This window comes from Magallana gigas, chromosome 5 (assembly GCF_963853765.1).
Source record: "Magallana gigas chromosome 5, xbMagGiga1.1, whole genome shotgun sequence".
NCBI classification, from domain to species: Eukaryota; Metazoa; Mollusca; class Bivalvia; order Ostreida; family Ostreidae; genus Magallana; species Magallana gigas.
Genome location: NC_088857.1, coordinates 17,440,029 through 17,467,839, shown reverse-complemented (window position 1 = coordinate 17,467,839; position 27,811 = coordinate 17,440,029). Strand labels below are relative to the sequence as shown.

At 33.8% G+C, this 27,811-nt stretch overlaps 2 protein-coding genes across 4 annotated transcripts in view; one reads left to right on the top strand and one right to left on the bottom strand.

Annotated features, from left to right (window-relative positions):
- Positions 1-24,458, top strand: part of LOC105336270 (glycine N-acyltransferase-like protein 3) — a 31,711-nt gene extending 7,253 nt beyond the window's left edge. For all 3 annotated transcript variants that reach the window (XM_011440522.4, XM_066084111.1, XM_034474401.2), the window contains exons 5-6: positions 345-453; positions 23,843-24,458. In XM_011440522.4, the coding sequence (XP_011438824.3) occupies positions 345-453; positions 23,843-24,275 (542 nt within the window). In that variant the 3' untranslated portion in view covers positions 24,276-24,458. The remainder of the gene's footprint in view (positions 1-344; positions 454-23,842) is intronic.
- LOC117682201 (uncharacterized) lies at positions 11,704-15,954 on the bottom strand. Its single transcript, XM_034449317.2, has 3 exons — positions 15,699-15,954; positions 15,157-15,270; positions 11,704-14,955 (listed from the first exon to the last, which is right to left on the bottom strand). Exons 1-3 carry the CDS (start codon positions 15,852-15,854, stop codon positions 14,563-14,565), a joined length of 663 nt encoding a protein of 220 aa, XP_034305208.2. The 5' UTR covers positions 15,855-15,954; the 3' UTR covers positions 11,704-14,562.
- Positions 24,459-27,811: the final 3,353 nt, after the last annotated feature.

Below are 27,811 nucleotides of genomic sequence, written 5' to 3'. Positions count from 1 at the left end.
TCGCATCATCAAAGACGAAAGTCTGAAATATCTTACGTGTTTCATTTTTTTTTTTAACATTTTGATACTTTACTGGCCGGTACTGTGAAAAACGGCCGGAAAATATCGATATTTCGGACTACGTACAATGATGCGCAAAAGAGATTTTTTTTAATACAGAAAAGAAGTGTACATGTGGTTTAGATATTTTAAAAAAGGATATCGGTATTAGCACTACAGCGTCCGTATCATCCCAAAGATGATGACACAGATGAAGTAAAATAAGCATTATTTCACATCTCAAAATCGTGCATTTTATAACGATTTGAATTGATGCTTAGACACTTTTTTGTTTCTGTGTGCAGGTTTACGCTCCGGGGTTCTTGATCAGCTGCTGAGCTACCGCAGTGCCGCCTATCGTGTTAGTCATGATGCAGTTGTAATGCACATGCCTAAGGAAAATATCAGACAAATGTTTGTATTGCTTTGAATTTAATTAAGTGTGCTTAATACTTTGTGATGTTTACATTTATATTCAGATATTGAGCTTAAATTAAAGTTCGTTGACTTGATGGTTCGAAGGTTAATACAAAAGTAATGTCAAAGATGCGAAAAAATCATGAAAATCTTGAGTAAAATTCGTTTTAGAAATGTCTACTGGTTCTGATCTGCAAATTTAAATGCAGAACAATTAATACTATATCTTGTTTACTGTAATAAAAGGTAACGAAAAGACTTTATTAAAAGTATAAATACACCATATGGAGAAATCAGGTACACTTTATTCATGAGCTAAATGCCACGTGACACTGTTCTCATTAATATTCATGTCTTCAAATTGTCTCCCCTAGGAATGAAAATTACATACCTTTTATGTATGAAATTTGTGTGATTACGTCAAAACTTTAATTTTTTAGAATGAGAACATGTGTTGGGGCAATGCATGAATTAACTGTGTATGTTTTTGTCACCACAATCAGTGATTCACGCTTCAAATTCACTTTGAATGCCTCTCTATCCAAACATTATAGATAATCTATAAATAGGACTATACTGGATAAAATGAGTAAATAAATAAATAAACAGCTAAAAATATCAGCTTGAAACAGAATAGAATTATAACCTGAAAAATCTCATTCAATTTATAACGAAAATTCTTAAATAGAAATATGCAATATGCCTAATGATTCAATATAAAGCCTAAATGCCTATAGTCAAGTCCGACAGCGTACTGAGAAAGTCTTGAAAAATGCTAAATTGAAAGTAAAAAGGAACCGACAAGACTGTTAAAATTTGAGTCAAGATTTCTGACACAACTAGTTTGCAATGCAAACTTTGTAAATATATGAGAAACTACTTTACCTATGTATGGCAAGTATTTTAAAAATAATTCCAAAATCCCTTCATGACGCCTTTCATCACTAAAACACACTTTATTCCTACAACGCCCCGCTTCGATTTTTCAGATTCAAAAGGAACCGCCATCTCAATATCTAATGTAAACAAAACAAGCACATTCCGATCCCGGATGTAGTAAATGAGAGAACCAAATGAGGAGAAAATATTTCCGAAATACTTATCTTTTAAATTTTGTGATTTTTCTCATTCCTTTCTATATATTCTATTGTATTAAAAATCGCCATTGTGATAACAATATGGCCGCTATGCAAATTAGTAAAATGTACACCATTTCTCCATACGCCAAATTTTAATAGACTGCGCAATGAAAACAAGTTGGCCTTTATTAAGATCAGGACAGTTTATACATAAAAACAATGCATTTAGTTAATCTTCCACGAATATAATAGTACCGAAAATACCAAGTCATAAATTTTACAACTTAGGTTGAGGGCTTCATGACTATCGTAAACATGTATTTAGTTTATTTCACCCTACTGTGGATCGAGATAGAGAAATAAAGGTTATCATATAGTCTGTCCCAGGTTTTTTATTCCGAGATATATTGACAATTATCAAATAATATTAGAGAATTTTTTAGTAAAATGAATAATTTTTGTGGCATGAAAAATTCCCAAGCAAACTAACAGTAAACTTGTCGCATATTTTTTCCAATTATGTTCGAGCCGATTTGGTTTATCATCAGACATCTAAGTACATGTTTAATAATAACATATGTCCATTCACAACTTACAGTATCCCCCCCCCCAAAAAAAAATATAAAAATCAAAATGAAAACAACAAAAGAAAAGACATCTTTTCATTATATATGAATTGAGTATAAATTACTGCAAGTTGTGAATGGCTCGTGATATTACCAGCTTTATATAAAATTTCCAATTTGTGACTTCATTGTATTCAGTATTTTTAACAGATACAATTAACCTAGGTCTAAAATGACATTGGAACTGTTTATTAGTCCCCTACCGGTTTTCACCGGAGGGGACTTTAGCTTTTTTCTGCGTCCGTCTGTCTGTCCCACTTCAGTTTTCCACACTTTTTTTCTTTATGCGTTTGAGGAATAATATGAAATTTGCTGAACAGCTTTAAAATGTCAAACTACAGATCAAGTTTACACTTTTGGTTGACATATTTTCGAGAAAATTAATTTTTTATATACCATTTGTTTAATGTTTGGGTTCGTTATCGGGTTCGGTGTGTATTGAATAAACGAGGAAAGTATGTACATGTAGTCAGTAATAATATCGTGCATTACTTGTACTATTCCTTTTATTGTTTCTAACAAACAAATAAGTTCTTTAAAATAGTGTCAAGCATTGTGTTCTAAATTTAATCGACTTGGGTTTTTTGTATTATTACAATCGGGTTCGTTATCGGGTTGGTCTGTTGATTTAAGAAATTTTTTATTTGAAAAAAAGTTATTAAGAAATGAAGATAATAATTTTTCTATTGATCGACGTATCAAAGAAAAAATTGACCGGAAAACGGGCTACGCGCATTGATGAAAAAGTTTTCCGGTCAATTTTTTCTTTGATACGTCGATCAATAGAAAAATTATCTTCATTTCTTATCATTTAATAAAACATTTTCAAATAAAAAAAATGTGATGTGTCATTGATCAAAAATGTAAATAATGTAAATGAAGCGGCGCGTATGAATACAAAACAACAACAGCAACAATATTCAAAATGGATGCGCCTCAGCTGATGCAGAGCTATTGAGCTGAATTAAATTAAACACAAATAGTGAGTTAAAATCTGAACCGGCTGAATTGAAAACGAAAGGAAAATACATGCGATAGCTTGTGATATTATTCACTGTGCAGAAAAACTCGTAATAAAACTAGTTTTCATGTGAGGTCGCTGGAATATGCAACTGGACATAACCATCCAAGGAAAGGCGATCGTGGATGAAAATAGCTGATATGTCGACAGAGAATAGTATGTATAAGCGACTTTTGTAAACGTTGTGGTAACTAGATAGCCAGTTATGTACTTAAATGGTATATCAGCCGCTTGGAATGCGCAAAAGGAGTTGATGCATCACTCATAGCTTTTCTTTACGACGCTTATTCTGATGACCGATCATGTACGTGTGTAAATTTAAAAATTATCGTTACCAAAGAAAGTGGGCGCTTAAGATGTACATTCGGCAGGAATCTGGGCACACAAGGAGAGTGAAAATTTCATCAATTAATTTTGAATATTTTTCGAATTATAACCGTTATTAGGTTTCTGTTGGATGTGGAATAAGTGGAAAAATATTAGAAATGCTAAAGGTTTTTATCATAATATGGGTCTAAATATAGTAACACGATGCAATTCGTTCAAAATCCTACTTACTTACAACTGTTTTTTAAATGATTTTGTTGTCTCTGGGTCTTCTCTCCACATATTTGAAACGTGTAAAGATAACATATTTCAACATTAAAAATGTCGCTTTTTAGAAAAAGGTGGAGGGATGACCCAGAGATGACTAATTATGTACTTTTTCAAATTATTTTTTGAAGGATAAAAAACAAAGTCCATTGATATAACAATGTTGTTTCAAACAGTACTTTATAGAGCATATTGACAAGTCTCTCATGGCTCAGTGGTTTCGTTCTGGATTAGTGAATACAAACATTCAGTGTTTTGGGTTCAAATCCAACTGGTGGTCTTTTTAAACAAATTTAAACTTTTTTGTTTGAAATGTTTGTCATTATAACATGATGTTGAATTATAATATGCCGGTATATTTTAGTTTGTTGTTATTGATTTCTAGATCTGCTGAATGAACACTATTTTCTTTTCTTATTACTAGCTTTTTTAGGATATACACAATATAACTTCATTAAAATATGTTTGCATTAACATTTTCAACTAGTTATCGGTTTACCTCTCATTGCCATTTTTTGAAAGCTTGTGAATTTTTTAATAACCGGAATAGCCATGTACTTCGACTCTCAACATAACATATGGAGAAATAAGTCCGATTTGTCTAATTTGCATACGGCCGCCATCTTGAAATTGAGGTTGTAACTATTTCAAAGTAATGTATAATGAACATTTAAAATTTCTCAAATAACTCGGAAACGCTTACGCCGGAACATTTTGCCATGGTATGAATTTCACCTACACACCGGTAGAAAAAAAATGACGCTATTCGATTAAAAATTGGTTTATTTTTTATTGTGCCGTTTGAATATGAAAATTTGAAGCGAGAAATGAACCATTTTCATAGTAAAATAGTGAATTAAGTCGATTATTGCCAATTTTGACACAGAATTTCGATTTTTTTAATTGATATAAACGAGTTGCCATGGTGCTCTCTAGTATTTGATATTCCATTCTTTAAATAAATGTACGTTTTAATTTCTTTCTAACTAAAATGAATGTGCCAATTAGTTTTAAAAATTGTCTTTTTTGGGGGTGCTGCTTGTAGGAAAAGGGGCGCCAAAGGGGCACAAACCAGAAAACCTCTTTTAATGTATATTTGATTTAAGCGACATTTCAGGGGCACACAAAGGGTGTTTTAACTAGCCTATGGAGAGAGAGAGAGAGAGAGAGAGAGAGGTATTAAGATTATTCTTACGTTATTTAAGTGAATCAGCCTCAGTTTTAAAATGATCTGTTCCAAACCACGGGATGTCAACTTGGATATATTCAGTTATATATAAATATACTTCGTACCCCAACCGCCCGTAACGCACATTCCATGATAAGTATGTTGCTTTTTGTCGTGCTAGTAAATTATCAGACAACAAATAGATTTTTTTCAGGTTTACAATTCTTTTTATTTCAGTTCTTAACAAATATAAACATATGAACATAAAAGTCATTATTATCTTGTAACTTGATTCATATAATATATATGCGTTTTACGATAACAATTTAAAAACTATAAATAATACATATTATAAATTTATATTAATTTAAGAATAAATAAATGATAAAATGAACTCATCATGTCAATGATGTCATGTTGTTCTATTTCAATCCAAAGTCAAAGTCAGAACTGTGCAATTCAGTATAATTGTCAATATTTATATAAACTGCATCAATATGTACATGTTCGTATGTACACGTACTGTACATATATACATGTATGTACCTTTACGTAGAGACACCATGTATACTAGTATAGTATACAATGCATACACTTCAGTCGCAACAGACGAGGCCGGTTAAATTTTTAAACGTTTAATGTTTTAATTTTGCTTTATATCTCAGAAAAACGTGTCGTTTTCCTCCTCCAACCCAATACACTTGATTTTTTTTGTTGTATTTCCGCTTTATACGAGAACATTTTCGATTTAAGTATTTTCGATACCTTACACGCAGAGCCTCGGATGTAGCCGCATGTTTATTTGTTTTTCGATGATAAATCAGCTTAATATCATCATTGGTTTTTTCGACACCTTGTCCTGTGAATTGTTTTATCCCACCATACATTTTCATTAATTGTGGGACATGATACACTAGTATATGCATGTAAGGAGTTATGCATTTTGAGTCGTACCCTTCTAAACTTCGACCAAGGTCCAAAAATTCGTTTATCCATTTCTTACTTTCCTCGAAAAAAAAATCGATTTTGTCTAGAGGAGGGTTCCACTCACTTAGAGTTGAGTACAATTTGCCGAAAGCTACCCATAACTCAATAACTTTGGTCTTGTTGCTAGTGTCTAAAATTGTACTGTTTGCCAGCTGTTCTGGGAGAAACTTCAACAATTTTTTGAAGTCTGAACCTGTTAAACTTGTCCATTCTAAATTTTTCAAGAAGTCTCCCCTCCCATCCTTAACCTTTGTTTCCCATATACAAAAATTAACGCCACAATTTTGTATACAGTTTACTAACTCCGTTCGTTTTAAACTTGCCTTTGACTTTGTCGAAATACTGCTTTTTTGATCTTGATTCACCGAATTTTCAATCAAATTTCTTATGAGAACATCGCCGATGCGCATCAAAAGATGTAACTCGTCTACTATGACATGGTCTATTGGTATATCAAGAAGAGGGAGTCTAACACAGCCATAGTTAAACTTTCTAGTGGACAGTTTTTTCATGTCAACGATACTTCTAACCATCGATTGTCCCCAATAATACATCTCATCTTTCGTCATATCATAACGATCCTCTTTTGCAATTTTGCAATAGAGACACGCATATTTGGAATTAGCAGCATTTAAGCCGAGAGCCAACAACAAAAATTTCATATCACCCCCTAAAAACAGAGAAAAATTTTCTACACAGGCAAAGGAACTCAGAGAGCTAAAACAAAACTTAAAGGAATGTCAACACGTAGCCGACGCTGCAGTTGTCCTAGCCAACAACAACCAACAATATTCGCAGAAAAGCAATATTAAATTTACTAATTGGCAGGAGAGCGAACATGAGAACCTCCGTTCCGATCTCTGTAGAATTCTGAAGGAGACGGTCAACATAGATCTGGACGCGTCCGACGTATTAGCCATACATAGAGTACCGGGAGGAAACAGAGGAGGACCGCGCCCCGTCATTGCGAAGTTCCGCGACACAGACACAAAAATTAAAGTGATAAAAAATCGTTCCAAAGATGAAATTAAGAAGCGCTTTGTGATGCACGACCACCTGACTCAGATGAACGCGCAACTCATCAAAACTCTAAATCTGGACGAGCGGATCAAAGGCGCGTGGTACTATAACGGCAAAGTATTCGCGGAGGACCACGGTGGGAAGAGGCATCGATTCGACATCTTGGACAAGGTGTCAGATAAAGTCAAACATTGTCATGAGGAACAGCGGAGCAGTTTTTCCAATCGTTAAGATCGGGATCTGGAAACGAAACTTGGACCTTTTGTGATCGGGATCGAAATGTGCATATTAGCGTGTGAGTGTGTGTGTATGAATGTCGTGTTGTGTTTATCGTCTTTACTACCAAATACCAGTTTACCTCACTATTTCACTACCATTAAACTACAGGTAAATTTCTTACATAGTCAACCTTGTTTGTCTACAGTCTCAATGTGTTCAAGTGAACGAAGAGTCATATATACAACATAAAGTCTGTCAATTTTTCATGACATTTATTTTCTATTTTTTTTTTCGTTTTGTGATTGTTAGAAATGGCTGACCTCATAAGAATAGCGTCTGTAAACTGTCAGGGCTTAGCTACGAGCTCAAAAAGACAAGATGTACTTAATTATTACAAAAAACAAGGCTACTCTATCTTGTGTTTACAAGACACCCATTTTATACGTGATATTGAGCCACTTATTGAAACTCAGTGGGGTTATAAATGTATCTTTAATTCTTTTAAGTCAAATTCTAGGGGTGTCAGTATTTTTTTTAATAACAATTTTGAGTTTAAAATACACAATGAAATGAGGGACGACGATGGAAACTTATTGGCTATTGATACTACCATTGAAGACAATCATGTTACTTTAATAAATATATATGGCCCAAATGCAGATAATCCGGGTTTTTATGAAAAAGTTAGAGATACCTTTTTGAATTTAGACAATGACTATTTTATATTATGTGGGGATTTTAATCTTGTTTTGAACCCAGAGGTGGATACATTCAATTATTGTAACATTAATAACCCAAAAGCCAGAGAAAAGGTATTAGATATTATGAAAGATCTTCAGTTAGTTGATTACTTTAAAATTCTTCATCCTGACAGAAGAATCTATACATGGCGAAAAAAAAATACTCTGAAGCAAAGTCGCTTGGACTACATTTTAATATCAGAAAGTTTAACAAATATGGTAGAAAAGTTCTCTACTAAGCCTGGGTATAGATCTGATCATTCAGCTGTGGTTTTAGAGCTGAAATTTAATAAATTTTCAAGAGGTCGAGGGCTTTGGAAGTTCAACAACAGTCTTCTAACAGATCAAATATATGTTGAAAAAGTGAAAAAAAACTATTTTTGAAGTACAGAATCTATATTTACAAGGTAACAATCTAAATATTTTTCAAAATCATAGCTTATTTCTTGAAGTTCTTCTCATGGAAATTCGGAGCATCACTATTTCATACTCATCATACAAGAAAAAAGAGAGAGATAAATTTGAAAAAATCTTGCTTGAAGAAATTGAAACTATTGAGGCAATGTGTAACATAGATTTGGATCTTTTAGAGGAAAAGAAGTTGAAACTCGAAAGGTTAAGGAAAGAAAAATTACAGGGTCATATCATTAGATCACGAGCAAAATGGGTTGAAGAAGGGGAAAAGCCTAGCAAATATTTTTGTTCTTTAGAATCGCGGAATTTTTTGAATAAAACTATAAAAAAAGTAGAAATTCATGATAAAACTATTTATGATCAGTTTGAAATCTTAGATCAGGTCAGAACTTTTTATAAAACCCTTTATGCTAGCAAAGATTCAGATACCATAGATAGCAACTTAGAGGATTTAATACAAAATTTGGGGGTTCCAAAGTTGGACAAAAACACCTCTAAAGTTTTAGAGAGTAGTATATATGAGAATGAAATACTTACTGTTTTAAAAAATATGAAAAACAACAAATCACCGGGAAGTGACGGCTTTACAGTAGAATTTTTTAAGTTTTTCTGGAGGGATCTCAAAGACCATATTGTTTTAGCTGTTAATCATATTTTTGCTAATAGGGAGCTGCCTATATCGCAAAGACTTGGAATCATTACATGTCTTCCAAAAGGTGACAAACCTAGGCAATTTTTAAAAAACTGGCGCCCAATTACTCTTTTGAATGTTTTCTATAAACTTATTTCAGGGTGCCTTAGTTATAGAATTAAATCCTCCTTAGATTTTTTAATATCGGAAACCCAATCTGGCTTCATTAAGGGTCGTTATATTGGTGAAAATACTAGATTTGTCTATGATTTATTATCCTTCACTGAGTCTAAAAATATACCTGGTTTACTGGTGCTCATAGATTTTGAGAAAGCTTTTGATTCTATATCCTGGAAATTTATTTACAAAGTTTTAAAATATTTTGGTTTCGGTGAAAATATAATCACTTGGATAAAAATCCTAAACACCAAGATCACAGCTTCTGTTTTACAGTGTGGTGTGCTATCTGAACAATTTCCTATATATAGAGGTTGTAGACAAGGCGACCCAATTGCCCCATATCTTTTTATTCTTTGTGCAGAAATATTAGCTATCCTTATTAAACAAAATGTAAATATTAGAGGCATTGTAGCCAATGGAAAAGAACATAAAATATCCCAATATGCTGACGACACAACCTTGGTGCTTGATGGTTCTTCAGAATCCCTTTTTGCTGCTCTGGATACCATAGATCTTTTTTCAACTTTTTCAGGATTGCAGATAAATAGTTCAAAAACAAAAATTGTGTGGATAGGTTCAAAAAAATTTTCTAAACAAGTATACCATCATACAAGATGGAAACTGGAGTGGGGTTGTACAAAATTCAATCTGCTGGGAATAGAATTCTCTGTTGAGTTAGAAAAAATTGTTAGTCTAAACTATAGTGTTCAAATACCTAAAATCAAAGCTTTAATACAACAGTGGAAAAGGAGAATTCTTACTCCTTTTGGTCGAGTTACTGTAGTTAAAACATTACTTCTTCCAAAACTCAATCACCTTTTTATTTCCTTACCAAGTCCAGATAAAGAAATTATTTCTTCCCTTACCAATCTTTTTTATGAATTTATATGGAATTCAAAAATAGATAAAGTCAAGAGACAACTCATTACTCAAGACTACTTAAAGGGTGGTATTAAAATGTTGGATATTAACAATTTTTTAGTGTCATTAAAATGTTCATGGATAAAGAGGTTAACAAAAGATAACAAACCATGGACGGATATATTTTTAGACATTCATGGCAACAAAGTGGTAAAGCATTTGTTAGACTTTGGTGACAAATATGTACAAAACATAATAAATCATAGTAATAATTTTTGGAAAGATGTTTTACACTCATGGTTAAAAGTTTTAAGAACAATTGACTATTCATTATCTACAACAAATGTATGTGCTATGCCAATCTGGTACAATACAAATATATGTGTTGGTAATAAACCTATCATTGTTTATAATTGGTATGAACATGGTATTAAAACTATAGGTGACTTTCTAAATGAAGATGGTCAGTTTTTGAAACAGCATGATTTTGCACAAAATTATAGACTGTCTAATGTATGTACAATGCTATACAACAGTGTTATTAATGCAATATCTAGTTTCCTTAGATCTCAGTCTATAAAAAGATCTGATGTTAGAAAATATTACTATCCATACATTCCATTTTACTTTGAGTATGTATTACTGTTTGAAAAATGTTCGAAAAACTTGTACAATCTTATTAATAGTAAAGATATTATACCAAGTTCCATTCAGAAATGGAACACTGAACTATCCATGCAACTAGAAATTAATGTTTCTGTTAAAGAGTTCTTTAAAGTATGTTTTAAAACAAGTGCTGATACCTCAGTACAATGGCTTCAGTACAGAATTCTTTTCAGAATGTTGCCTACAAAATACTATCTTAAAAAAATCAATGTAAGCACTGATGATTGTTGTTCTTTTTGCAAAGAAGATGTAGAAACAATTCAACATGTATTTATTAAATGTTTAGAAATACTGCCATTATGGAATAAACTCAGCATGCATATCTATTGTAAAACTACAAATAGAATTGGATTTAATGTTAATAATGTAATATTTGGTGAAATACCTCTAAATCAGGGTAACAAAGTTGTAAACTTTATAATTTTGTATACCAAACAGTATATTTTTAACTGTTTGAAACAAAAAAAGATCCCTCACTTAAAGGGACTATTACAACATATCTATTTCAAATATAAGGTTGAAAGATACATATCAATTAAATCATGTGAAATGTTAAAATTTGACAAACAATGGTCAAACTGGAAAAATATTTTTGAAATTTAATTCTCCTGTAAACAATTAGAATGTGTTTCTGATATTTATGTGTGCAAGTGTATGAAAGGGTGTGTGAGTGCCAATAAATATTTGCTTTGTCTTTTTGAATTCCTTGTAATAATTATGAAAATGACAATAAAAATTTAATAAAAAAAAAAAAAAAAAAAAAAAAAGATTATTCTTACGTTATTTAAGTGAATCAGCCTCAGTTTTAAAATGATCTGTTCCAAACCACGGGATGTCAACTTGGATATATTCAGTTATATATAAATATACTTCGTACCCCAACCGCCCGTAACGCACATTCCATGATAAGTATGTTGCTTTTTGTCGTGCTAGTAAATTATCAGACAACAAATAGATTTTTTTCAGGTTTACAATTCTTTTTATTTCAGTTCTTAACAAATATAAACATATGAACATAAAAGTCATTATTATCTTGTAACTTGATTCATATAATATATATGCGTTTTACGATAACAATTTAAAAACTATAAATAATACATATTATAAATTTATATTAATTTAAGAATAAATAAATGATAAAATGAACTCATCATGTCAATGATGTCATGTTGTTCTATTTCAATCCAAAGTCAAAGTCAGAACTGTGCAATTCAGTATAATTGTCAATATTTATATAAACTGCATCAATATGTACATGTTCGTATGTACACGTACTGTACATATATACATGTATGTACCTTTACGTAGAGACACCATGTATACTAGTATAGTATACAATGCATACACTTCAGTCGCAACAGACGAGGCCGGTTAAATTTTTAAACGTTTAATGTTTTAATTTTGCTTTATATCTCAGAAAAACGTGTCGTTTTCCTCCTCCAACCCAATACACTTGATTTTTTTTGTTGTATTTCCGCTTTATACGAGAACATTTTCGATTTAAGTATTTTCGATACCTTACACGCAGAGCCTCGGATGTAGCCGCATGTTTATTTGTTTTTCGATGATAAATCAGCTTAATATCATCATTGGTTTTTTCGACACCTTGTCCTGTGAATTGTTTTATCCCACCATACATTTTCATTAATTGTGGGACATGATACACTAGTATATGCATGTAAGGAGTTATGCATTTTGAGTCGTACCCTTCTAAACTTCGACCAAGGTCCAAAAATTCGTTTATCCATTTCTTACTTTCCTCGAAAAAAAAATCGATTTTGTCTAGAGGAGGGTTCCACTCACTTAGAGTTGAGTACAATTTGCCGAAAGCTACCCATAACTCAATAACTTTGGTCTTGTTGCTAGTGTCTAAAATTGTACTGTTTGCCAGCTGTTCTGGGAGAAACTTCAACAATTTTTTGAAGTCTGAACCTGTTAAACTTGTCCATTCTAAATTTTTCAAGAAGTCTCCCCTCCCATCCTTAACCTTTGTTTCCCATATACAAAAATTAACGCCACAATTTTGTATACAGTTTACTAACTCCGTTCGTTTTAAACTTGCCTTTGACTTTGTCGAAATACTGCTTTTTTGATCTTGATTCACCGAATTTTCAATCAAATTTCTTATGAGAACATCGCCGATGCGCATCAAAAGATGTAACTCGTCTACTATGACATGGTCTATTGGTATATCAAGAAGAGGGAGTCTAACACAGCCATAGTTAAACTTTCTAGTGGACAGTTTTTTCATGTCAACGATACTTCTAACCATCGATTGTCCCCAATAATACATCTCATCTTTCGTCATATCATAACGATCCTCTTTTGCAATTTTGCAATAGAGACACGCATATTTGGAATTAGCAGCATTTAAGCCGAGAGCCAACAACAAAAATTTCATATCACCCCCTAAAAACAGTTCCAAGTCAAATTGTCTACCACTACTTGTTGTGTAAATTATTTTGTCATTCCGTTTTGTTTTAATGATATCGTTTATATCATCAAATATGTTGTTGAAAGAGTCTTTGATTGAAATGTAAGACTCGTCAGCGCTTACAATAGCGAGAGTGTGTTGTCCACTAGCAGACATGACCTCTTCACCGGCGTTCAAAACCGCAACGGATAAGACTAAAAATGTTGATAACCGTGATACTTTTGCCCCATCCGCAGCAAATTTTACTTGGGCTTTCGGAGGATTTGATTCATCCGATTCAGAAACTGGGATAGTTTCGCATAACAATTTATCTAGGCTTTCTTTGAGACAAACCTGTGCTCCAGGAGAGTCACCTGGAGTCTGAGAAATTGTACACATTTCATTTAAACTGTCCCTGCATTCTTTTATTAGATACGATCTAACCATGGAATCGTTTGCAACTGATAACTCATGGTAAGCATCATCAGAGATGCCAAAAGAATCTAAAATGTAAAGGATGGATTTTATTTTATCCTTATCAGACTCTTCCATATCTTCATAATGAACAGGCTTGTTAAGCCCCTTTCCTAATTCGTAGGATTTACCGGCCATGTCACTAAACCTTACAGATTCTATTTTAACACCAAAAGATTTGGCAAACCAAAGTGCTTTTTCGACTCTTGATTTAAGAATTGAGACCTTATTCATCTTTTGTGACCGTTTACACTGATCGAGTGGTTTCCCTTTATTTACAAAAGGTAGAATATGTTCTTTGATATACGCGTTGAGTTTTGCATTTGTTTCTTTAAAATATTGAAGATCATCATTCAATTGCACTTCTGTTAGAACCTGCTTGTTTAATCTTTCCTGAACTGTTTTCAATTCATTATAAAGGGATGCAATTGTTCTGTGGTAAATTTCATTTTCCCTTTCATTTAATTCTTCACCAGTGTACACTTCGCTTTCATAGAGGTGCATGTGTACCGTTTTTTCAAAAAATAGTTTGCGTTTTGTACCTGACCGTGTTCTTTTAAATTGAGTAAATGTGTCTGAAACATGCTTTCTTAGTCTGTCCGACACGCGGTTTGCATTCTCTTTAATAGGCAAAATGCCTCTTGGTAAGTTTGCATTGACTATTTCAATGTGCTCGACACTTTTGATTTTTTCAACTGTATCGTTCATGAAAAGAAGAAATTTGCGGGTTAGGTCGAGTGAGTAACAATATCGATTCTTGTCCAATTTAAGATTGTTTGAACATCGCGACTTATCAGAACAGACTGACGAAGTAGCAATGGTAGTCCCATACTTGAGGTTTTCCATTTCTAAAATTAATGATTTGAATGACTTAAGCTAACAACGTAAAAAGTAAAAAGAAAATGTACACTAATGGTGGTACAACATTTAAAATTCTAATATGATATGAACACAATCATACATGCGTGCAAGAACAATAGGCCTAATTCAATATTGCCAAGAAAACGTCATTATTAAACATGGTATCTGGCAGTACTAATTTCAACTTTCCATGACTCCAGTGGCCTTCGTGGGGCTTCAACCAAGGACCCAGACACTACTCTATAGCATTTTTTACTCCACCTTAGAGTCGGCGTTACTTTGATTGGAAACGAAACAGCTCGTCCCTCTCCCAGTTTCGTGTATACAAAAATGTCCCAGTCCTCTGGAAGCAATAATCCACTAAAATCGTCTCTCTGTAGAAGTTTTCTCCCCTTTTGGACCTCCGTTCCTCTGTTATGGAACAAACGGCGGAAGGAATCAAACGTTGAGGAAATGTAGAAGTGGGACCCAACCCTTTGTGAAAGTCTGGCCTGCACTGCGGTGCGGAACTCGTCGGATATTTCCTGCAAAGTGTCTGGATCTATCTGCCAAAAAACATTACATTAAAAATATTTTATTAATACGGTTTTGAAATTACATCTGTATTTAACTCAAGTTTGTAAATGCGGATCTCGATTAAATTTTGCCAAAACATCTGGTACATACCGGTTCATTTTTACTTTTCTTTTGATTTTAAAAATATCATTCTAACTGATCAGTAAATGGCTCGATAGTTATATGCTTACCTCAATTTTTGGCGTACTGAAATCGTCTAAAATTATTTTGGGCAAATGGAACCAAGGCTCCCAGGTACATTCGTACTCCGAATACGACTCCCACTTTACTAGGTATTTCTGAATCTAGAAAAAATATGGAAAAATGAATTTATATTCATGATTAATAGATAAACAAATAGATAAATAAATAAATAAAAAAATAAATAATTTGGATACTTTTACTTTGACACTAAACAAAATTTTGTTTTATGATATTTTTTTCATTCCAATAATAACACTATTAATTGAGCACCCTGTCGTGGGCCTCTCATATTTGTATACAAGATAAACACAACGTAATAATCACTGCTCTGACTTTCTATTAAGTCATTTCACAAAAAATGTTGCTAATCTTAAATAAATTATACTAAAAATTAGTTATTCTGTTACATCACACCAATATATCATAATATTTGAGCGAACTGCAGCACGTCGCCATTACTGTACCCATTGGTGCTTAAACATATTCCCCATATTGAATTCAATAAATATGATAATAAATTCTTACTTACCAATCCATCTTTTCGTTTACATATGAGCCTCTCTACATTAAATTTGTTTTCATACACATAACACTTGGATGCTTTCCTAAGTTTCCTTTTATTCTCCTCTTCTGTTTGACCCTCCGACAACTTTTTAAAGTCAATATTACGTCCTCGCGTTTGCATTTTGGCGCCCTTTGAACTATATGCATTGTGACGTCAGGATTTACGTAGTGTGGTTAATGAATATTAATGAGAAAAAATCGGACTTATTTCTCCATATGATATATTTTTGTTGAAACCTGTACATAGCCTTTCGAGGTTATAGACATTTAAATCCCAATTGATTCGTGTCCAGGATTCCTGCAAACTTACAATCTTGTGCGCTCACTTTCTTTGAACAGCAGTGTTACCGTGAAAGTTTATAGGCCTATATGTTCGTTATAATATTCTTGGAAAAGGAATAGCCAGTCTCGCTGTAAATGTTGATTGATCTCAAGCAGACGAAATCGTGAGAAGACGCTTAATTTTCTATTTCGTGAATCAAATAATGTGTTTTGTTTATTTTTGAAGGTTAAACTTTCAATTTTTTATATTCACAAGGTTGCATTTTGTTTGCTGACAATAAAACAGACACAACTTTACATTTTCTTGACAGTGTTTATCTTGAAAATTCCCGTTCTATAAATAGTGTTAGATCAGAACAGTTGAGAAAAGTAGATCCGGCAAAAATTTTATTGATGCAGGTATCAAAGAAATTTTTCGACCAATCAGAAGCGCCGATATCTCATCAAATGAATAAATATTAAATGATTCGAGGTTCAAAAGACGGTAAGAAATGATATTCAGCATAACAGTGCATTGTTTCACAAACTTCTACAAACCGGTAGGGGACGTGTGTTGCATATGCAATACTCTCAGAATGCTTGTTTATAATTGGAAAGGTCATGACCATTTCTTGTGACATCACATCAGTTTAAGCAGACAGCATAGAGAACTATGCGCTTTCGAGGTGTATGAGATCCATAAAATAGTGATTATATATGTTGTTTTCTGAAATATCTTCAAGTCAATTTCGTCTGCTTTGATAGAACTGTGTTTCCTGGGATGTTAGGAATTTTAGTGTCAAAGATGCATTCAAAAGGTAAGTTCAGAGATACATTTATTTAGGATAAATAGTATAATTCTTGCCAGGCCTATAGTATATAAATTTTAAAAAAATAATATAACAGGAATGCCCTATATAGAAACAATGAAGTCATTGCAAACTACTGCTGTAATGTATAATTATAATCAACGCTATATAATTTATAAGAAATAATATCTGGACTTCACAGCCTTTGCACCTTTAAGTTGGGCATCTTGTCTTCTTTAAGTTATCTTCGGTAAGGATCGTGTAAAATTACGACTTTTACAGAGATATTCCGAAAGAGAGCGTTACAACGGCAACGTGCGCGACTTATATATACGTCATCAACGTAACAATACGTTAAGCCACGAACATATCTAAATAATAACTGAACACTGTGCCGGATAATTATGCCAGTGCCAAGGTGGCATTTTTGCACCCGCTTAAGATGCAGTTTCGGAAAAATCCATGTTTACCAAATGATAGACCATTGTCTAGAGAGTATATAACCACTTTTGTTTTTAGTGTTTTTCACCTGACAGGTGATATATTTACCTTTAAAAATTAATATCCCATCGGAAAATGATAATTCCCGTAGGAGAATTGACTCTCCTACAGGAAATATTGACAATCCTATAGGATTTTTTAAAAGTCCTGTAGGAATTATATTTCCTATAGGAGAATGGTAATTCCTGTAGGAATTTGGTTCAGACATGTAGTTTTCCTAGAGGATATTAAGTTTTCCTATCGGATTTTATCAAATCCTATCGGAATTGAAATTCCTATAGGAAGTTCTTGTAATCCGATAGGAAATTTCAAACTACCTGTAGGAATATTGATTTTCCTATGGGGAAAATTATTTTCCTATAGGAATTTATTTTTGAAAGGTAAATATCTTACCTGACAGGTGAGATACACTGATAACAAAGGTGGTTGTTAACTCTTTAAGCAATGGTCTATCATATGACATATTTGAATTTTTCGATATATGCAGCTTAAGCGGGTGCAAAAATGCCACCTTGGCACTGGCATAATTATCCGGCACAGTGTTACTGGCCCCGGCCGAAATGGCAGCCATTTTCTCTAATGTTAATTCCCCCGTAAGGTTTTATTTTTGTATCGTATTGTTAATCCGTTTGACTTTGAAAAACCGTTTTATGGCAGCTGTCGTGGGATTTTTTCCTTCTGGTGAAAAAAAAATATGGTTTTAATCCTGGTTTATTCATAAACATCGATTTATATAGGGAAACGTGCGACAAAAATAATTGGGGACAGACCTCTAGAATAAAAATTTATTTTTACGGAATGGCCATATTGGCCCCGCCTTTGGGCCTTAACCACTAAATCAGGGACCATGAATTTGTCATTTGAAAAGAGGGGTTTATGAACATCAGATTTAGGCATTCACTTGATCGCTTACTTCTATGAAAGTAAGGAAGAATTTCTATAATCTAATATATTTCATGCTCCACCCTTGAGCCAAAACCCCTGATCAGAATAATCAATTTCACACTTTAAGTAGAGGGGTTCAAATACATCATAGCCATGCATTTAGGGTTTTCTCGAATTATTTATGTGAGTGAAGAAGATTTTGTAAGAATTTAATACATTTCCGCTGTCGGCACATTGGCCCCGCCTTAAGGCCAAAACCTTTGTCTCAGGCAGGGAGTAAGAATTTCACCTCAAACATTTATTTGAGTGGGAAAAAAAAGTCTTAAAGGGGCATGGTCACGATTCTGGTCAAATTTCATTTTGTGTTTTAACAAGTTGCTGTGCTTTAAAAAAGGACTACAATACGTGGACCATTTGCATGTGTTTCCAACGAAAACGTGAAAGCCTTAAGAATATCAGAGATTCCACCGACTCTAGCCCTCTGCTTTTAACCACTAAATTTGTACGTTGTATTACGTATACATGTATGTATAGCCCTGACTTTTTATCTCAGAATTTAAAGGATTTATACTTCTAAAATAATTATGATCTATCTATGAATGAAGTTTGCATGTATTGTATCAGGCATTTGGTGAATTCTACTATTTGCGCACACATTACGATTCGCTCTACTTTGTTAACTATGCAGTGACAGCTTTGTGTAAATTAAAAATTTCATATTTGATGCATTTTTCTTGAGATTTAAACTTTTATACAGTGACATAATTATTCAAACATACTTAAATGCTTAAATAAAATTTAAGCGGGAAGTTCTCTCGCCTCGCCTACTATAAAAGTAAAGTTAAGTTACATGTGTATTCGGAAAACAACAAAACATTGCAAATTATGCTATTTGATTCATGTTGTAGTTTCGGCATAGCATTTACTTTTCATAATACTGATAGTTCATATCACATGCCAATCATTTCTTTAAAAGAAATACTTTGTTTCTTTGCTGTTTACCGACAACTTTACAATTACAGCGCTTTTGAACTTATGTGTGCATATGGCACGGAATCCCGATCCCGATTCAGATAAACGTGTGCCAGCCTGGTTCCCTGAGCTACCCATTACGCACAGGAACCAGGCTAGCTCATGCGCAGGCTGAATTTTCCCCATAGCATCCGGTTTAACCTCGCTTATATATATTCTGCGTGGACCTCAGGGTCCACGCAATAATTTACAATGCTTAGGGAATGCATTTCAAATGATCAAATAAATTTGAGAGTCAGTTGTGGAGTTATAAGCAAGATACAGCGCTCACAATTCTTCGTAATGTAAACAAGGCTCGTGTCCTGTTTTTAACCGGGTTTTCCAACGGAAAAATCCGGTTATTAAAATGGTGAAAATGGCGGGCGGGCGGCTGCCAAAAGAGTACCCTCATTGTACGGGTGACTCCTCCTACAGTTTTCAAGATAGAAAGTTGTTCTTTTGCAGATCAATTGTACATATATCAGAGGTGTGCATATTGCTAGGATTTTGATTTCCGATAATTTATCGAAAAAATACCAGCTTTTGAACTTAGTCATTTTTTGGCAAAATGTTGCATATAGGGTACCCTCATTGTACGGATAACTCCTCCTACAGTTCTCAAGATAGGAAGTTATTCTTTTGCAGATCAATTGTACATATATCAGAGGTGTGCATATTGCTAGGATTTTGATTTCCAATAATTTATCGAAAAAATACCAGCTTTTGAACTTAGTCATTTTTTGGCAAAATATTGCATATAGGGTACCCTCATTGTACGGATAACTCCTCCTACAGTTCTCAAGATAGGAAGTTGTTCTTTTGCTGAGCAATTGTATATATATCAGAGGTGTGCATATTGGTAGGATTTTGATTTCCGATAATTTATCGAAAAAATACCAGCTTTTGAACTTAGTCATTTTTTGGCAAAATGTTGCATATAGGGTACCCTCATTGTACGGATAACTCCTCCTACAGTTCTCAAGATAGGAAATTGTTCTTTTGGAGATCAATTGTACATATATCAGAGGTGAGCATATTGCTAGGATTTTGATTTCTGATAATTTATCGAATAAATACCAGCTTTTGAACTTAGTCATTTTTTGGCAAAATATTGCGTATAGGGTACCCTCATTGTACGGATAACTCCTCCTACAGTTCTCAAGATAGGAAGTTGTTCTTTTGCAGATCAATTGTACATATATTAGAGGTGTGCATATTGCTAGGATTTTGATTTCCGATAATTTATGAAAAAAATACTAGCATTTGAACTTAGTCATTTTTTGGCAAAATATTGCATATAGGGTACCCTCATTGTACGGATAACTTCTCCTACAGTTCTCAAGATAGGAAGTTGTTCTTTTGCAGAGCAATTGTACATATATCAGAGGTGTGCATATTGCTAGGATTTTGATTTCCAATAATTTATGAAAAAAATACTAGCTTTTGAACTTAGTCATTTTTGGCAAAATGTTGCATATACATGTAGGGTACTCCATTTCACTGGATAAGGGTTGACATGGATTATGGATACAGTTTACATAAAAGAAAACCCGGTTTGCTGTCACATTGACAGCTTTTCACTTGTTGTTTTCATGGTTCAATTTACTCGTGAACAATCTGTTTCAAGCTGACTTGTCTATTTTCTTATTCATTCTAAGCATATAAATAAACAGTTCCTAACATTTATCACATTCATTTTAAAGGGGCATGGTCACGATTTTGGTCAAATTCTATTTTTATGTTTTAATTATTTACAATGTTTTAGAAATGCATTTCTAATGATTAAATAAAATTTGATAGTCATTCGTAGAGTTACTAGCAACACAATTCTCTGTCATGTAAACAAGGCTCGTGCCCTGTTTTTGTTTACATAGGTTCAATATACCAATTAAAAACCTTTTCCCAGCTTATTTGTGTAATTTTTTTATTTATTTTAAGCATAGATAAGCAGTTCCTAAAGTTTACCACATTCGTTTTAGGTTTAAAACTGGAATTTTTACTTCAACGTTCAAAATGTAAACAAACGCTTTATTTACATAGCGAAGAATTTCAAGCTCTGTAACTCGCTTATAACACAACAAATGACACTAAAATTTTGGTTTCCTATTAAAAATGCCTTTCGAAAGCATTGTAAAAATGAAAACCGGAAAAATGATTTTTGACCAAAATCGTGACCATTCCCCTTTAAGCCTAAATCTAGAATTTTCACATCAACACTCAAAATGTAAACAAAAGCTTTGTTTACATAGTAAAGAATTGTGAGCTCTGTAACTCGCTTTTAACTCAGCGAATGACAATCAAATTTTGGTTGCGTATTAAATATGCCTTACTAAAGCATTGTAAACACTAAAATCGAAAAAATAATTTTTGACCAAAATCGTGACCATGACCCTTTAACTTCATGGGTCCCCCCTGACACTGGAGTCATACAATTTACAACTCTGCCAATACTCTGGTAAAGGGCTTTATTACCATCATCAACATGTGTTTAGTTTGTCCCTTCCCCAGCTGTGGATCGATGCAAATAAGAAGATTTTTTTAGAGTAAAATACATTTTCATTGAATGGCTTATTTGACCCCGCCTTAGGGTCTGAACCCCTTACCCAGGGGCCATGAATTTTACAATTTTGGACTTTTGATGTAGGTCAGGGCTGTCGGTTTTTTCGGTGGTTTTTTTTTTACCATCATGCGTTTTGACTGTTGTTTATTTAGCCCCACCCGTAAAGCCTTAGGGATAGTATGGCAAAAAAAATTATATTTTTTTTATTCTAGAGATCCTCCCATGAAACCCAAGGGGTGGTTTGTCATCAGTTTCACAATTTATACTCCTCTTCTCGTAATGATGTTTCAAAAATGTTTTCAAAAAGTTAAAAATGTAAAAAAAAAAAAAAAAAAGTTAACCTACGGCAACAGATATATATCAATTGCAATATGTCACCTGAGTGACTCGGATATCTTTGAGAACCGTAGAGGGGGGTAATCTCGACTTAACCACTGATACATGTACAGCTCAATTATCCGTAAATCATTTAATTACAAGAAGAAGGCCCCCACCCGGAAATGAAATGTGCTTTCTTGATTAAGTACATTGATGTTGAAAGAAGGAGCTGGCCAAACAATAAATTCTCAAATTGAATGTTAAATAATTAGGACCCTCTCTGTGGATGCCCTATAGTGGCCAAGATGGCTTGTCCGGAGCATATCGTATCTCCCTTTGGTCTAATCTAACTCGTACTTCACTTGCATAGTGTCTATGGTCATAGGACGTGCAGTAACCTTGAATAAAGTTTGAAGGTCAAAGTCATATCGGACTTTCCACTTAGCCCTTTATGGCTCACACTTTAAATAATTTGAGCTTATGAATAACGGGTCTGTAGTGACCTTGAATTTTTAAGGTCAAAAGTGAAGGTCGTAGCAGAATCATCTCAATGTTGTCTAGTCCGTAAGTGTTTCAACCTAAACCCTCTTTTCAAATAACTTGGGGTTTTATAAAAAAAAAAAAAAAGGGGGTACAACTGGAAAATATTAAAAAAGTATAAGCTGCAAATTGAGTGGGTTTTTTTCCTTATCGCACCAGTCTGATGTTTTTAAAGAGCATATTGTTTGTTTAAAAAGATAAGTGACGCATACTATTTTCACACCAATATCATGTTTGTCCGACGGTCACGCCAAAGTCCGATGGTGTGACACGCGAAAGTCCAAGGGTTGACGGCATTTGCCAAAGTCCGAAGGTGTGTCACGCTAAAGTCCAATGGTTCACAAAAAGGGCGCGAAACTGTTTGGATAAGAAGCAAGAATGGGTCTTCTGGTTCTCTTCGTTTTCAGCAGGTCAACCGCGGCCATACATTTCCACATTTCACTGTCTGTTTGAAGAGAAGCCTGACGTTCTCTCGTGTTACCGGGAAATACGTCTTCCTGATCGTTTCGTAAACGGCATGGTTTTTCTGTATTTCCGCTACCAGCTCCTCTTTTGACATGACTCTCCTATGTTGCTTATTAACCTTTGAACTCCTGAAAAACACGCAGCCCGTATCGATGTCAAGTATGAAATTTGATAAATGCTTCCGGACCGTTGTCCCCCCCATCTGAGGTCCCATTTCATCCTTGATACTGTTAGCGCCCCATGCAAATGATGATCTGCCTTGACCTTGCAAATTTTCTCGACCTCCTTTAAAATGGACCACAACTGCTCCGGATTGGGGTCATTCGTCTCTCACTTTTTCCTCACTTTCTCAAAATAATATCCCTCATCTCGAAGGCCTGCTGCATCCATCTTAGGATTCCTTGATTTAAATTGTTATTATCGACGTTACCAATAACGTTCTCGTGACGTGACATCATAGACGTAATTTTTTTTCGCGCAACATCGGAGTAGCGTGGCGCGTAAACAAACGGCGGAACATCGGACTTTGTTCGACCGTCGGATTTTGGCATGACTTGGCTGTAGGAGACAGACCGTCGGACCTTGGCGTAACCATCGGGCTTTACTTTTGTATCAATCGTAGTAAAGTTTTGATATTCGAAATTCTTTACCAACTCAAATGGAATGAATATCCGAATTCTTAATAATTTTTTATGAGATTAAACTATAATTTTGCATGATAAACTTCACAAATGCACAATTTTGGGGTGTTTTTTTTAGCTCTATACCTGAGGGATTTATGGTGACGACCCCAAAACAGGAACACGTGGAAACTGTCGTCCAGGAATGGCCATATTCAGGAACATTCAGCGATTGCAAGGAATGGATCTGCGATATGATGAAGCAATTCCCCAGTGTATGTATTGAGAACGAACATGGGAAACCCATAGCCTGGGTGTTGCAACAAGACTACGGTTACATTGGAATGTTACATGTTGTTCCAGAATATAGGAGAGCGAAGCTGGGTAGCGCTGTAACTATGCTTCTCATGGAGAAATTGCACAAAGAAGGAAACTATATATGTTCTTCTATAACTGTAGAAAACAAAACGTCAATTGCTTTTCACGAAAGAACCAAGTTCAATTATGTCGATGATTTTAAGATAGGTTTTGTGGTGTATCCTTCTGAAGAGAGTTCGCAGAATCAAATTTAATTATGAAAATGATCCGACAAAACGTTCGGTTAAATGATATCGACCATGATATTCGGAAAGGCGGAAGATCGTAAAACCTTAGTGTAGATTAGAATTCAGTATTCTTGTAAAATTCCTGTCGATATCAAGAAAAATAATTGTATATTGTTGTATGTCTTTGGGTCCAGAGTGAATAAAGAAACAAATAAATGCTTGAAATTTGAAGATTTGTCCTCTTACTTCTGGGTGACGTAATTACTCAAGATAAAGTATTTTATTATTGAAGTTTGACTCAACAATTTGAATTATCTATCTTTTCAAATTTGAATTTTTGCAACTGTGTTATCGTTATGTGTACAAGTTGGCTATATGTTGTTACCGTTTGAATATCCCAGCATGCCTCTTTTTGTTTTAAAATAATGGTTTTGAGTTTGACTGGTGGAAATAACTTGACGACTCGGATATGTCAAATTACATGTAACCTGTTTCTGTTGGTATCGTACCAGTTGCTGCATCATTTGATCTTCATTCGATTTTCTAGCAGCGAGCTGCAACCGTCAAGCGTCGTTTGTAAGTCAGGCAATAACCAATAACTTTCTTACTATAACTGACCGTCGGTTATTGTACATTTCTCATTAGAGGTATTAGAAAATGACTGAAAAGACACATTATGTAGATAATTATTGATGTTTTAAGGATAACAAAAATGATAATTTTCCCGAAATTTTTGCTCAAATTTGGCTTGGAATTTGATTATTTGAAGAAATCAAACAAATTTTTATAGTTTGAACTATTATTTAATGATGATTTTGATACAGTGTGAAGTTGAACACATGTAGTGGCTATAAAAGTAATATCTAGGTCAAAGTTTATAAAATCTTGCTTTACTGGTGGATTCATATGCAAGTACTCAATGAACACAACAACAGATGTTAAGATTACAAAATTAAGGAGTATTCAAATTATAACGCAATTAAAAAATATCAGTAACGTTATCTTTCCAAAATTTTGCATACAAATAGCATACATTTAATTTCTCATGTGAAAGTAAAGAAAATAGGGACCACATCTCATAAATTTAAGATATAGCATGAAATAAGCAAATTTTAAGCGAAAATTCGGGCTAACTTTTTCTTAACTTCGATGACATATAAGCTAAATACGCCAAATTATCTCGATAGAAAAATCAAAATATTGTTCAAATATGTTTTTAAACCACCATGAATATATCGTAATAAACAAACTATATAGAAGTCTGCTCTGCGCTGAAAATAATGAAGCTTAAGCAACAGTACTCTAAAAGTACTCAATAATGAAAATTGTCATTTTCTTCTTGAAAACCTTCCGCACAAAATATAGTCCTTTACTTAAACCCTGTAAAAATGTAATTTTATTCAATAAAGTTAATTGGATAAAATAAATCCAGAGGAGCGAACCTCTTTAAGAAACTTTGCACGGACCATCATTGGTGTTAGAACTATAGATTGGCTCTTGTTAATGTTTGATGAATAAATATCATATAACGGTATCCCCACCCCTTTACATTATGAGGCATTGTTGGTGCGTTTGTGATGCGTTTTAAGGCTCATTTGCAACGAAGCTAGGAAACGAATTCTTCAAATAACTATATGGTAGGATTTGGGATCATATTTTGCAAGAAGGAAAATGGGCTGCAATATTGCATTTAGTTTATTTCATGAAATTTTGAAGTCCTCTACACATAGATTGTCTACAATACCTGAAAGCTGTACCAATATAACGGTTTGTTGTCCAATTTGCCGAGATGCTGGTGTCATATCATTTATCCTTTTCCATACCATCCAGAGTAAACGCATCTTCCCAAGTCAAGAGTTTCTGATCCGCTCCGCTATACATAAACCCTGGACCGAATAGTCAGAGTTTGACGGGGTTTGAAACCCCGCTGGTTTTTGTCATATAAGTTTGCATGATCCGATACGAACGTTGATTCAATAATAATGTTATTGTACATTGATCAATGTTGAAGCATTGTCAAATAAATTTGAGACGGACTAGTAAGTATTTGACTTACTGCTATCGGTTTTTAGTCCGAGTGAAAACATCTTTTCTACAAATTTGTTATGGGAGCAGCCATATTGCTAAATTATTTCTGTTTATAGCGCATTCTCTGATTGGTGAGAGCAAAATGTCACAAAAATTCAAAAATGAGTACTCTCACCAGATGTCGTTATCCTTCACCTGCTTATGATGTCTTTTCGGTCAAGGGGTTGTGAGAAGTGGTGCCAATCAGATACTCTTACTTGGGAAGATGGAGTAAATGGCATAATGTGTGCATCGAAGGTTCTGGTGCTGGATGCCATAGTTCAAAGATGGTCTAATGCATTATGAAATATTGAGGTTTCAAATATTCACACTGACGTAAAAACTATCTTGGTAAGTCCATTTGAATACATGGGAGTTACGTACATGTACCCGATATGGAACGTATGGGACTTAAATGTGTGTATAAACGGTGTTTCATCAAGATGGCAGAAAGGAGAAACTGTAATGAATGGCTATTATGAGTAAATCCAGAGAAATTAACTGGAATAAAATGAATATATCTAAGCTTATATAATATATATTATAAATAAACTCTTTTAAAAATGAAGCGATAATTTTTTGTTTGTCAATCAGAATCTATGCAAAATAAATTTTCAAAAACATACTTATATTTTAGCAATTTATCTCAATATATCAAGAGGTAACCAATATTGTCCTTTTATGTTGTAATTTAACCAGTTAAACATAAGAATTCAGAAATTGAGCAGATCTGACATGTTTGTATTAACCCCTTCCACATACAGATATACATAGAATTGTGCAATTTTCCTTCAAGTGACCTGAACTTATGTTTTAAACCCTAAGGTCATGCACAATTTTTGTGTGAGGTGACAAAGGACTATATTCGGTTTGGTCAAATATCTGCCCCCAATTTTAATCTTGAGTTTAGTCACCATTGCTCATTCGCTGTTTATCTATGACGTCACATAAATGACCCAATTCCCGCAAATTTGCAAACCAATGAAAATATTGTCATTTTTAGACGGGGTCACGTCACGTCTATTGGTTTACTGTCAGCCGAAGTCTCAAACCGGATGGCACGCGTAGAACACATGAAATGAGTCTACGCGTAAGAAAATAGTGCAGAAAGTTTTCATACATTTTAGTAAATATGTATAATAAAAACATGCATTAAATCTTGGTAAGTCATCTGTGTATAAACAAAATTCTATTTAGAAAATAAACAAATAGTTTTATTGATCAAAATATTCTTGCTCGGGTTCAAATGTGGAATGAGTTACGTAACTGAATGCACAGCGCCGTTGACGATTCAGTTGGTGTATGATCTCATTAATCAATAGAAAAGGTTGATAGTGGAATCAAAATTAAAGTTCCCAAACGCAATGTGCCATTTTTGAAAAGATGTGAATTTTATTTTGACAATCTTTCACCCTAATACTACCAAACTTCATGCGCAAGCCAAAGTTAAAATCGGGACGGGTTATACACAGATGTTTTACAAATGAAGCCAACTT

What these genes read in the sequence shown, in the direction of transcription:
- LOC117682201 (XM_034449317.2), bottom strand. Translation starts at nt 15,854, where the DNA reads ATGCAAACGCGAGGACGTAATATTGACTTTAAAAAGTTGTCGGAGGGT. An exon ending in GTAAACGAAAAGATGGATTG is followed by an intron (nt 15,271 to 15,698) that starts GTAAGTAAGAAT and finishes TATTTTTTCTAG; the next exon opens with ATTCAGAAATACCTAGTAAA. An exon ending in TCAGTACGCCAAAAATTGAG is followed by an intron (nt 14,956 to 15,156) that starts GTAAGCATATAA and finishes GTTTTTTGGCAG; the next exon opens with ATAGATCCAGACACTTTGCA.